Raw genomic sequence first — 12,294 nt, forward strand, 5'->3', positions numbered from 1 at the left:
ATCTGCTTCATCCCTATCCTGGATAGACCTAGCGTCGTTATGCAACGAAGCAGCAGTGAACTACACCTGGCAGCTATTTCTGCGCTGAGCTGCTGACGCTACAAATGAGAATAACTAGCAGTGATTCTCTAGTAGTGATTCTCTCTACTTAGACGTTCGAGGTTGCAGGTCTCGTGGCTGAAAAGGGTAATTCGAGCAAGTTCGAACGTCTAGAGGAGAGAATCACTACTAGAGAATCACTGCTAGTTAACTAGTGATTCTCTCTACACAGACGTTTAAAGTTGCAAGTCCGCATGGCCTAATTAGGTAACCCACGCAACTTCAAATGTCTGCATGAGTCTCACTACAATAACCGCCATGAGTAGTGACTATAGACCTAGGTAGGTCGGGTACCCGGACATGTTCGAAGCTACGGGTCCACATGGCTTAATCGGGCAACCAAAATAAATTAGAACGTCTGTATGAGTCTCACCATTAAATCCTACGAATGGTATCTTTGAACCAGTGGTCTATATTGAACCTAGCCTTCATGGCTGTCTGCTTAAATACTAGCTGGTTTGGATCGAGCCGGGCAACTTCGCAACTCATCTCGATCAGCCCTTTTCAGCACGTCCACGATTTTCCGCTCTTCTTCTTCATCCTTGTCTAACCTTATCAAACGTTCTTCCTCAGAAGCAAAAACTAAGGAAGAGCTAAAGCCTATATAAAATTCCATCGACATCCTAAAATGACGGATCGCCTCTTCGGAGCAAAAGGAGAACGCCTTTACAATGGCAAGGTCGTCTCCCCACTGCTTGTCAGACTCTGCTAGGTGGACTCTAAAGCGGCGCCAAAAGGACCAGTAGATAGGACTTGGAAAATCATCGACGGTCTGTCCCATGGTATATGTCTCATCAAGAAAGAGATAATGGAGAGACGACCGCGCAATGCAGTAATGTGCCCGTCCAATTGGATTGGATTGCAATTTTGGTCCCTCTAGCAACGATAAGCCTTTCTCGATCAGGTAGTCCTTGACGGTCTGGTGTATGAGATGTGCTTTAGTCCGCCATTCTCGCCGGATTATCCCATGTCGTCTCACCATACCGTCTTGGATATGCGATGACTTCCGTGCTTCGTTGGTTCGTATAGAGACTGAGCCGTTAGGGTCCTCGTTTGTGAAATCGACCAGTCCCTTGGATAGATCCCTGATTGCGGCCATGAGCTTTTCCGGGCTTTCCCTTACATTGCCGCTCTTTTGACAGTCGGATACTGACTTTTCTGCCATGCCTGGCGAGAGAACCAAGACCCACTGCAGCTCGAATAACTCAAGGGGCCACGTTGACGAGGAGATCCATTGAAATAGCTTCAGCGTCTGTTCGCGGTCTCCGGGGTCCTCCAGGAGCAGACTTTCGTACAGCCTGTTGAGCGTCTCTGGAACTTTCAGGATTTCCGCTCGAATTTGTTTTTTGGTCTTTCCTTTGTAGACCATGCGGCGGACTTTCTTGCAAACCAGGTCCGCCCACTGAAAAAGTCCTTGTGCTTTGCTTATGATTTGATTCGCTATTTCTTCGTAATCTTGGAATTGCAAGGATGACAATTCGTTCTTGACGAAAGTCTCGATGTCCAAGTAGTTGTGTCTTTCGACTGGAATTCTTAGTGCTCCAGACCCAGTGAGAGTGACCGGATAATGTCGAGATGACACGCAAATTTTGAGCGTTTGAGGAGTATTCGAGTGTCTCCACGCATCAATCAAGTCGATGACGGCTTCTCGGTCTTCTTCGGCGCATTCATCGAGAGCGTCGATAAAAATAGCGATTGGTCGTCTTCTAGATGCTCTGGGTATGATTTCTTTTAAGAACCTTTTCAGCTCTTCAGGTCTCCAAGACCACCACTGGTTGGTTTGTCTTCGGCTTGACTCCATTTCTTCGCACCGTAGTATCAGGTCCCAGAACGTGATTGGAAAATGTTTGATCGTCTGACAAAGTAGCCAGCGGTACAGACCCAGGGGAGTCTTTTGAAGAAGATCTGTAGCTGTTCCGAGAAAGAAGTATGAAGCCACGACATGGTGTTTAAGTTTGTCCCTGTAACTTTGCAAAGCGTGGTTGAGGACAGTCGACTTTCCAACTCCTGGATGACCCTCTATCCAGAGAAGCGATTGAGGGCCATTTAGCCACTCAAAGTAAGTATCATTTTCGAGTATCCATTCGCAGGTGTTGTTCTCCGCCTCGGTTATTTGCTGTCTGCCGGAATCTTGCCCTGAGAATCTAAGAGAGGACAGGCATGATTGGAGAAGCTCTTCTTGTTCGAAAGAGATCCATCCGTCAAGATATTCTGACAAAGTAAGTCAATGAGGATTCAATTGCAGCCATATTGATTCATACTAACTAGAGTCATGGCCTTTCGAAATTGATTCCAGGCCAGGTATGACGTTATATCTGTAGACACCGTCTCTTTTTGATGCAAATTTGACCATGTCCGAGTGAGCTGTGTTCATCGGGATAACAAACCGATTCGTGTCAGCTTGCCATGGCCGTCCGTGAGTTGCTGAATCCCGGTCAACTAGAAGAGCTCGCTTCCCAATCATTCTCCATCGGCCGTGAGCCTGAGAATATTTAGTGAAATGTCTAGCTGCCTTGAAAGGGTACATACGTCTTTCAGAGCTGTCGGTGATTCAATGGTCTCGTAGAACGAATAGATCTTCAGGCGTGGCGAGACTTCTGCGCTGGATCCGGCGGTGTACTTTTCCCATTTTTGTCTGAATACCTGCAAGAGCTGCGACCCGTTTCCGATGGAATGTAGGAACTGCTCGTTGGGCTGTCCTTCTACCATGGGGATTGTTGACTTGATGTCCATCCCGGAATTTGGGGTCCCGAAGAAGAAGATTCCTCCAATTGCCTTGAGGAGCATTCTTTCGTCTGGGCTTCCATCGGCGAGCTCGAACATCGCCTAATCCATATTAGCAAAGACATCCCTTCGCAAAATGCGATTCTTCACCTGTTTGATAAGAAGACCACCAAGACTTTGACCGATTAGTGCGATGGGTCGAAGACCATTCGATGCCTACGTCGACATGATTAATGTACCAAGCGATACCCGCATCGCATGCTCACCTTGTCTCTGTTCCTTGCACTGATCTCTGACACGAGCGCATCCCGAAACTTCCTGCCCAAATCCACCAGAGACTGATTCGAGTTGCTGCCCTCGAGTTGAGAATCGTAGCCAAAAATCATGACCCGAGCCGAGGGCATGGAATGCCTAAGACCGTCTCGAAGCCACATGTAGCCGCTCACCCGGGATTTGAATGCCCAGAAAGCATTTGCACCTAATCCAGGCAGAGCAATTACACTGCGTAAGATTTCAACACAAGGGCTCTGCAAACTTTGTGGAAGCCAACTTACTCGAGGCTATACTCAGAATCTGGTGGAGAATACAGTGGAGTAAGACTATCGAAGTGGGTGTCGAGGGTAAGATCCAACCCAGAGGGCAAATGGTGAAAGTCAATTTGAGCTTGATCCTTCATTCTTTGCTCCAATTCCAGCGGAAGGCGAGAGAAAGTGAGTGTTGCAGTTTGTTCTTGGTCAGCGAAAAGCTTCGCAAGTGAGTGCACGGTAACATTAGTGTCGCTTTCGACATTGAAAACTTCTCGGACGATCTTTTTCGCGTCTTCCCTGTCGACGTGGCAGTCGTGGTAGGTAATCGGGAGACCCTGGAGGCGGAACACTGTTTCCGGCCCTAACTTACGCTGCTTATGAGCATCAGTCGTACTGGAGGATTGAATTCGTAGAGCCGAGCTTTTGATGGCCTGGATAAGCTGGTAGCAGACTCTGAGCAACCAGCGGCCAGCACGAGTCGTCAGGCTAGTCGCACGAAAGTTGCTCTGAGCAGAGGTGGGCTCCATGTCTGATGATGCCAGGTAACATCAATAATATGTTTTTTCTCCAAGGCAGGTCTTGATGTCAAAAGTGTGAAATGGAGAAGTGCGAGGAAGGCAAAAGGCTAAGAGACTTAGAAAAAAGACGAGACTGAGCCTGAAATATGATCCATCGGGAATTTGGAGCGCCCAAGTGTCCGTGAGATTGCCATTGCCGTGGAGGCTTGTATCCTTGCCTGGTGTGACGAGTTTTTATTGGACCATGCAGTGCATTTTCAAAGCCGACATCGTTTCGTGACAGCTTCCTATCCGCGCAAGAATTACTATTAAATAAGTTCATGTCTCAACGGAGCCTTGAGAGCCTGTCTCGTCTATATTTTCCTTTCTCGTTGGAAGGAAATGAGGAGACGGAAGTTTGTATCTCAGCAGAAGAAGTCCACCAGGCTGCAGAAAAGATTGCTGACTTGCACTGCTGTGTTGTGATCTGACTCCAGAGGCATCCGCGCGTCGACGTTGTACTGCCGTGGCGCTTGACTAGATTGGTGGCTTTCTGGGTGTGACGACCACGGACGAGGCTGAACTTTTAGCTCCAGCGGCGCAGGCTTCCTCTAATGTCAGCTAAGGTCGGATGTCGAATGAAGAATTGCGAGTACATAAGTGCCGAAGACGAGCGGAAAATTCTTTCGTGATGTCTTGAAACTCGACATTTTTCTCAGAACCCGTCATTCGCCTCAAAAGGCTGAACTTCTTGGGCGCCCATGGAGCCCTTGTTTAAGCATGCGATTTCTGCCTATCTGCACGAAATTTCAGCCTTCCCTTGTCGCACTGCAGGGCGATGTTGCATGGCCACAAAAGAGATGAGTGGCGACCTGAGGGTCCTTTTTTCTCAGCCTCGTCGCTCTTCGATCCAGAGCCTCGATTTAGGTTTTCCTCTGCGACTGGATCTGTGATGCCGTCGATCGCGGCGGCGAAGGTGATCGCTGGAACCAAGCTGCTTGGTAATTCTGAAGGTATTAAGAACAACTTCACAAAGAAGATTTCGAGCGGCGTTCACAGCTCCGTCGAAGCGTTCTCCAGCATGTTCAATTTCTCCCATCCGATAGCCAAGACCCTGCTCTCTAGCAGGCTGTCCTGACTGATCTTGACCGAAAAAAAGAGCCATGCATACTTTCCGGGGCCTCGATCGCAAAAAACCTGATCAGCAGTCCTGCAGCGCACAGAACGACGCAGCTGTAATACACATTCTGATAGCCAATCCGACTCAGCTCACCGGCAGGCAAGATATCATCACCAAACCCCTTCTCCACGCCCTGCGCCACGGCTGTCAGCACAACCAGGCCAACCACCGAGCCGCCGACCTGGAATGCAACGTTGAAGACGCCCGCTTCGGCGCCCAGATCGCTGCGCGACGCGGACGAGACGATGACGAAGTTGACGTAATTTAGACGGCGCCGATGCCCGCAATTCACAGAAACATTCCCGGGAACGTGAAGCGCCAGTACGAAGAAGCGTCAACGTTGAGGAGCGAGAAGAGCAGTACGCCGGGGATAGCGAGGCTCCAGCCGACGACGAACATTGCGCGCGCGCCTAGCACGGGAACGAGGCGGCCCGCCAGCGTGTCGAAATTCAGGGCGCCAACGGCGAGCGGGATGAATAGGTCGGACAGGTGGATGGGGCACAGCGGGTGTCGAAAGACTTTAAACCTCCTGGCAAAAATGATTGCGCTCAAGGAGCATTCATTCACTGCTTCGCTTGCGCTTAAGGAGAATTCATGTACCACTATAGTTGCGCTTAGGAAGCAGTCGTTCATTGTCGCCGACAGATAGCGGTGGTTTCATTCTTTTCGACACCCACTGTGGGGGCTGTTGCCGAAGGCCTGCAGTTGCTTTGTGAGCAAGGACGTACAGGCTTGCCGAGCGGCGAACGTATTGACCGCGAGAATAAGCGTCAGGTACAAGGAGAGTGAGCGGAAGAAGTACGGTGCCAGCACTGCCTGTGACGCGAGCACCAGGAGTAGAATTGTGATGAAATTTGCGGTGGTTATTTTGCACTGCGCTCCATCCCACGCTGTTGGCTGACGACAGTGCGTAGGTCAGGAGGAGTGTTCCAGGGACACCAAGCGAAATTCCAAGCGCATCGAAGCAGAGCAAGCGATCTTTGACAGACTAAAACAGACTCTTTGCTGAGCGCCGGGCGCTTGAATTCTCTTCAAAGTTATTTGATGCCGGATTTGCAGTGCTTTCGGAGTTCGGAGCTTGGCCGGGGCAGGACGAAGTACGCCGCTGGAGTAACGAAAGCCGACAGAATCAACGAAGCCCAGAAGATCCAGCGCCATCCGAGCAGATCGGTGAGCACTCCACCCAGGATGAGGCCGATGATGAAGCCAAGCAACCCAGATGCTAACCAGATGCCCAGGGCTTTTGCCTTGCGTGCCGGATCAGCAAACTGGATGGCCAGTTGCGCCTGCGCCGCTGGAATTGTGAACACTGCACCAATTCCTTGAAACGCTCTCGCCATGACGAGGCCGATAAATTTTGGAAAGAGTGCGCAGACCAGGGTGAACAGCGCGAAGAAGCACGTCCCGGAAAGGAGCATCGTCCGGTGCCTAGATTGCGTCGATGTTATTCCAGATGTCGGTGCATACGGGGGCAGAATACCAACAAAGATATCGCCACCCCTTCCACCTACAAGTAAAAACTCGTCAAACTGCGCATAAATCAGCATCCATTCTCAAAACCATCCCTGGTTCAATTCAATCCCTAGTGGAACCCTCTCACGTAATGTCAATGCATACGCCGAAATAATCCACTGCAAATCTTCCATATCAACATCAAATCGCCGCTGAATTGTCGGCAGCGCCATCATAATGGCGCTAAGATTCAACAGGTCCAGATACATGGCCGAGCACACGACGGCGAGAATGTGGCAAGCCTTTTCGTCGACGGGCATTTTCCCGGGTTTTTCGGTCGCTGTCACAAGGTAAGCAGAGCCGCAGTCGCCGTCGACGAGTCTGTTATCGTCGTTACTGGAGCAATCGTGAGGGAGGTACGAGCACAAAACCAAGGGGCGGCCACACTGCTTGCGTTCAACGGTGTCATCTTCGACTGGGGTCAGCTACCTGGGCAGAAGCGAGGCGAGCCATGTGGAACTGCAACACCAAATCGATCAAGGGAATTCATGTCTGCGAAGAAGTGAGGAACGCCTGAAAGAGATGATTGAGGGAGACGCGTTGGGAAGAATACATTTTTCTGTGGTCGAAGAGTGCTTGTAGGTCCCATGAGGTCTCGCTGGTGTCACATCGCCAGCGTCCCAAGCTTCTCTCGCCAATCGTCAGGTGCTGATTTTTCTCATTCGTCATTTGAGGTCGAGTACCGGAATATGCAGATGTGGGCTCCCATCGCGTGCGCGAAGAGTGACGGACGCAGGAATGCTATCGTGCAGGACGTCATCTCCGCGCGCACTTTCATTGAACCCCGTTGTCGACGCTCAACAATCGTCACCCTACTTTTTCGCCCGTCAAAGCCCCACCGGCGTGTTCCTGCGATAACCGTGTCCAAGCCGTGTGGTCATTACACCGCGTTCCGCGATCAGGACAAGGCGCGCCGGCCGGACCCGAAGCATCTCCTCTGCCCATGCTCCTCCCAATTGCACGCCCACTCTTTTGTCTTTGGTATAGGGACGGTCGTAGTGGTTCGAGGGTCGAATGCTGCTATTCCATGAAGCAGTGTGGAATGTAGAGTCGCTCGACTCGGTCTCGGTCTCGGACTCTCGGCATCGCGACAGGACAGGATCAAGGTCGACATAGTCGGACGACGATGAATCCACACGGACGTGACTGCGGTCGCGCGCGCGCAAACGGCACCAGACGGATGAAAGGTCACTTCACGCACGGCGCTTGTGGTCCTTTTACCTGCCTCGAGAGTTTCCTTTTTCCGAACGTCAGCCAATCGGGCCTTCGGGCAGACTGACCCGAACCAAGGCCAGCCAGGTGGAGTCTCCACTCCGCGTTCCTCTCCGCATGGAAGCCCGACTTTCCGACAATTGCGTTGTGGAGTCCCCGCTTGCCAGCCCGCGCGCCTGGGCGCTACGGATTTCCTGTCTCGTTGTAGCCGCTGGTATGTTCCGTCCAGGTTCAACCGTTCTCGTATCCCGCACCATCTGCCCCACAACACCGGCCGAAATGGTCATTTCGTCTCGTGCCAGTCTCTAGCTCCAATGACAGCCAAGACGTCATTGCAGACGGCCACTGGGGCATGGCGTAGCTTCAGTCCATGTACCGGTCTACATGGCGCTTGGAGCTGCTTGAAACTGTCTTCCAGCGGAGCAAATCTTCGGCCAAGAACTTCCTGACAAAAGGGAAAAGTTGGATGCGGCTAAAGGGCCGGGGAAAGAGGACGTCACTGGTCGCTGCCAGGTCAGGTTGAGTTCTGGGGCCCCGCTTGAACAATTTGTGGGGTCACAAACTGACCCTCGCTCTCGCGATCATCGGTCCGCACACCATTGACGGCCTTGCTTCCCTTCGCCGGCGGCCTCGAGCAAGATGAAGACCTGACGAGGATGACCCGCTTTAGCTGAAGTGCCTCGCATCGTTGGGCGACGCGCTCGGTGCAACTGACGACGAGGAGGCGCCGTGCGACGCAGTACATGAAGAGGAAAATCCCCGCGGCGAAAAAGATGGAGTCGCCTGCTTCATGCACCCCGGATCCAACGCCATGGAATCGTCTCGCACCCTGACTCAGCGGGCCCTCCTGGCCCTGGTGCTGCTGTTCTCCCTCTGCATCAACGGCGTAGCAGCATTGACAACCACTGGAAAAGATGGCGAGGACGCGCGGTATGCAAACAAGCATCGCGTCTTCGTTTTGACCGACATTAGCAATGAGCCCGATGACCAGATGAGTCTCGTGCGCCTGTTGGTGCATTCGAACGAGATCCAGATCGAAGGCATTGCCGCCATCACCTCCGTCTGGCTCAACTACACGACCGACCTGCCCACGATCCACCAAGTCATCAACACGTACGCCGACGTTGTCGAGAACCTCAATGCCAACGTGCCGGAAGCAGGAAAGTATCCCACAGGAGAGGAGCTCTTGAGCAAGACGTACGCCGGTCACCCCGTGTACGGTTTGGCAACCATTGGCGCAAACTACACAACTCTCAGCAATGCGTCGGTTGCTCTCATCAACGCGACTGACGCGTCAGACGAGCGACTTTGGGTCAGCGTCTGGGGTGGCGCGAACGTTCTTGCCGAGGCGCTCAACCACGTCAAGCAGACGCGTAGCGCCGAGGACACTGCCAACTTTGTCTCCAAGCTCCATGTGTACTCGATTTCGGACCAAGACGACGCCGGCCCATGGATCAGGGAAAACTTCCCCAGGCTGTTTTACATTGCTTCTATTCACGGCTTCAGCGAATACAGCCAAGCTGCCTGGGTCGTAAGTTTTGGCCTCCAATTGCTTTTGCGGATCCACACTGACTCACCGACAGGGCATTTCTGGCGAACACCTGCGACACTTTGACGCCGGCGGACCAGACTCGTCGCTAGTGACAAACGAGTGGCTGCAGAAGAATATCCGCCTCGGCGAGCTGGGCAAGCAGTACCCCAACTTTACGTACATTATGGAGGGCGACACGCCGGCATTCTTGTCGCTGATTCCCAACGGCCTGACCCAGCCCGAGTATCCCCAGTGGGGCGGATGGGGAGGTCGCTACATAAACGTCGACTCGTCCGGACGAAGCCTCGTCTTTTCCAACGCAGCTGACTACGTCGTGGGCTTGGACAACCAGACTCATGTCTCTGCGTATGCGACCATTTGGCGCTGGCGCCAGGCGTTCCAATACGATTTCGCGGCGCGCATGGCGTGGGCGGCGTACGGCAACGACACATCCAAGACGAACCACCACCCCGTCGCGATTGTCAATGGCAGCGCCTCTCTGGACACGATCAAGGTGTCGTACACGCTTGGAGAATCGCTCGTCCTCGACGCGTCGGAGTCGTGGGACCCGGACAATGACGACTTGACTTTCAGCTGGTACAACTACCGCGAGGCCAGCATTCGCATTGACGGTGGCGATGTTCCTGCCGTCTCGCCCAACGTCACCATCACTCCGTTGAATGACAAGTCCAGCCTTGTGGAACTCCTTCCTAAGGATAACCTTGTGAGTTTCTTTGCTGATTACTTGACCTTTCACTGACGGTTTTCAGACGCTGCATATAATCCTGACGGTGGAGGATGACCGTGACTTGAACCTGGCGACTTATCGCCGCGTAATCCTGGAGCCCGAGGCATAGGAGGGGTCTGATAATTCTTCATGGTTGATGACGGTTTCGGAGAAGTATAGTTTTCAGGACAATGTAGAGATGGAGTTGTAGATATCGTGTGCGTAATCATTGAACAAGTACACATCCACGCAGTGACTCAAGGGATATTACTGATCCACCTCTTGGACTTTTCGTATTTGACCGCTTCTTGACTCGTAAGTTCCATCGGCGTCGCAAGTATACACAGATATGGGCTGTGGGGTATCTCTTCAGTTGGGTGTGGTTCATTTATGCATTCGGCGTGGCCGACGGCACGCAGCGCTTGACGGGGTACTTGACTCGCAGTCTTTCCGCCAGATGGAATGCGAATGCGAAACGGGTTATGTTCTCCCGAGCCATGTTGCTCCTTGATCCCTCCAACAGACCACGCTTCGTCCGTTTCCGCGGCCGAGAATTCTTAGATCACCCATGGTTTGCGCAACGTGCGCAAACGAGTCGTCTTTTGCGCCGGGCTCGTCTCTCCAAATTTCAACACCTTCCCAAGAGCCCTTGTCCCTGACCAGTGAGGCAACCCGCAATGCTTGAGATAGATCTGCGACTTCAAACAGAGCGACCTGGGTTTGTACATGATCTGCGACATCCAAGAGCTTGGGGTAGAACAGATCGCCGTCTGCGGGTATTTCGGATACACCCGCCGGTGGTGGGACAAGGGCCAGCTTTGGCTCGAATTTCCGCACAGAACGTGCCGTGGTATGGACAAAGGCGTGGGATGAAATGTAGGGTGGATTAGATGTCAAGACGTCCCACTGCGGCGACGCTCTATCTTGCAGCAGCGCCAGCAATGACGGAGCTTGGGAAGACCCTCCGGCAATGACGTCTGCCCGGGCAAATTCGGTGTATCTGGCCTGACAACGCGCCTTGTTCTCCTCGGCTAGGTCCACGCACTTTTGGGAAACATCAACACCGAGGAGCTGGAGCTCGGGTGGGTCGCGCGAGTGGGACAGGAGGTGGTCCAAAAGCAATGGGATACATCCGGTACCGGTGCAAAGGTCGAGGACACGTAGGCGGCTGGGCAAAGAATCGCTCGATTGTAAGATTTGCGCAAGGTGCGCCACAGAGGCTGCTGTGTCTTGTCTGGCAAAGTCAGCGGACAATGTGGTAGAGGATGATCAGAGGCGCATACCGAGGTATTAGGACTCCTGGCCTGCAGACAATCTCGAGGTCACCAAAGTACTCTGTCCCCAGAATATACTGCAGCGGTTTGCCTGTGGCGCGCTGACGAACCATGACTTGCAGGCGCGTCTGCCATGTTTGTGAAGAGTGCGAAGGCGGCGCAAGCCTTTGGGCGTGGTCCTGGAGCCAGCGGAGCTCATTGCGTGCGGATTCGACGTCGCGGCATACCGGGAGAAGGAGTCTCAAGAGCGGATTTGAAATGTGGGCGTAGCGGAGGAGGCCAGGAGAGAGTCGCGGCATGAGAGTGGGAGGAAAAGTGATGCAATCGGATTGGCGATGGGATGGACACGGAGGGGACACGGACCGGACCCCGGGCCGCGTAGGCCGATAGGGCTGATGCCGGACGACACCACTCCCTTCTCTTCCTCCGCCTCCGACCAACCATCACCACCTGCCGTGCCACCGGCATTTGTCTACTTCTTCCTCCAAGACCACATGCAGTCATGCGACACGCCACCGCTGCCAATGTCAGCCTTGTCCTGTCCCGTTCGAGCTCCCCCGACCTGCCGTCAGCCACCACTTTTGCTTCTCCAGTTGTCGTCGTTGGGTTAAACTGTCCGCGCTCGTGACGTCGCTCAAAGCGATCAGTCCTTTGAACAGAAAATGGTCAAGAAAAACAAGTCCAAACGTACCCCTGTCAGCATCTTGCAAAAACCTTGGTTGAACCTCTTCGCGACATACAACCGTGGATGACCGGAAATAATGCCTGAAGGCTCCCAATCTGGAAGCCTACTTCTACGGACTTGGAGGTAGTCAGCATGTGGCCTCTACTTGAAACTTTCGCGACCAATCCATGCGCCCGGCTGACACGTCTTTGGACGAACCCCGCAACAAAGCTGGTGATGGACGGGACTTGTATGGAAAGTCCCGCGGTTTCATTTTCCGCCATGTTCTTCGCTGCTCGTCGAAACAAGCTTTGAAAAACAATGGAGCACGAAAAAGCAACTTCCAT

At 52.9% G+C, this 12,294-nt stretch overlaps 5 protein-coding genes across 5 annotated transcripts; 1 reads left to right on the forward strand and 4 right to left on the reverse strand.

Annotated features, from left to right (window-relative positions):
- Positions 1–541: 541 nt before the first annotated feature.
- J3D65DRAFT_693811 (uncharacterized protein) lies at positions 542–3,877 on the reverse strand (the record flags this gene model as incomplete). The annotated part of the gene is made up of 7 exons (XM_066803971.1): positions 542–2,310; positions 2,365–2,581; positions 2,629–2,925; positions 2,974–3,039; positions 3,090–3,324; positions 3,378–3,699; positions 3,721–3,877. 7 exons carry the CDS (start codon positions 3,875–3,877, stop codon positions 542–544), a joined length of 3,063 nt encoding a protein of 1,020 aa, XP_066657259.1.
- Positions 3,878–4,968: 1,091 nt separating this feature from the next.
- J3D65DRAFT_550645 (uncharacterized protein) lies at positions 4,969–5,283 on the reverse strand (the record flags this gene model as incomplete). The annotated part of the gene is made up of 1 exon (XM_066797004.1): positions 4,969–5,283. A coding segment is annotated over one exon (315 nt), but the record flags the coding sequence as incomplete, so codon positions are not given.
- A 781-nt stretch (positions 5,284–6,064) lies between these two features.
- Positions 6,065–6,799, reverse strand: J3D65DRAFT_666655 (major facilitator superfamily domain-containing protein; the record flags this gene model as incomplete). Its single annotated transcript, XM_066802940.1, has 2 exons — positions 6,065–6,556; positions 6,620–6,799. 2 exons carry the CDS (start codon positions 6,797–6,799, stop codon positions 6,065–6,067), a joined length of 672 nt encoding a protein of 223 aa, XP_066657261.1.
- Positions 6,800–8,549: 1,750 nt separating this feature from the next.
- Positions 8,550–10,273, forward strand: J3D65DRAFT_620434 (DUF1593-domain-containing protein). Its single transcript, XM_066799871.1, has 3 exons — positions 8,550–9,282; positions 9,335–10,006; positions 10,053–10,273. The coding sequence occupies exons 1-3, from the start codon at positions 8,563–8,565 to the stop codon at positions 10,137–10,139; spliced, it is 1,479 nt and encodes a 492-aa protein (XP_066657262.1). The 5' UTR covers positions 8,550–8,562; the 3' UTR covers positions 10,140–10,273.
- Positions 10,266–11,716, reverse strand: J3D65DRAFT_304665 (S-adenosyl-L-methionine-dependent methyltransferase). Its single transcript, XM_066795226.1, has 2 exons — positions 11,293–11,716; positions 10,266–11,243 (listed from the first exon to the last, which is right to left on the reverse strand). Exons 1-2 carry the CDS (start codon positions 11,580–11,582, stop codon positions 10,490–10,492), a joined length of 1,044 nt encoding a protein of 347 aa, XP_066657263.1. The 5' UTR covers positions 11,583–11,716; the 3' UTR covers positions 10,266–10,489.
- Positions 11,717–12,294: the final 578 nt, after the last annotated feature.

Source organism: Phyllosticta citribraziliensis (assembly GCF_038025025.1).
Source record: "Phyllosticta citribraziliensis strain CPC 17464 chromosome Unknown J3D65scaffold_4, whole genome shotgun sequence".
NCBI lineage: Eukaryota > Fungi > Ascomycota > Dothideomycetes > Botryosphaeriales > Phyllostictaceae > Phyllosticta > Phyllosticta citribraziliensis.

Coding starts and splice junctions, on each gene's coding strand:
- J3D65DRAFT_620434 (XM_066799871.1), top strand. CDS start 8,563: ATGGAATCGTCTCGCACCCTGACTCAGCGGGCCCTCCTGGCCCTGGTG. Junction 9,283..9,334: donor ACAGCCAAGCTGCCTGGGTC/GTAAGTTTTGGC, acceptor ACTCACCGACAG/GGCATTTCTGGCGAACACCT. Junction 10,007..10,052: donor TCCTTCCTAAGGATAACCTT/GTGAGTTTCTTT, acceptor GACGGTTTTCAG/ACGCTGCATATAATCCTGAC.
- J3D65DRAFT_304665 (XM_066795226.1), bottom strand. CDS start 11,582: ATGCCGCGACTCTCTCCTGGCCTCCTCCGCTACGCCCACATTTCAAAT. Junction 11,244..11,292: donor CCAGGAGTCCTAATACCTCG/GTATGCGCCTCT, acceptor TGACTTTGCCAG/ACAAGACACAGCAGCCTCTG.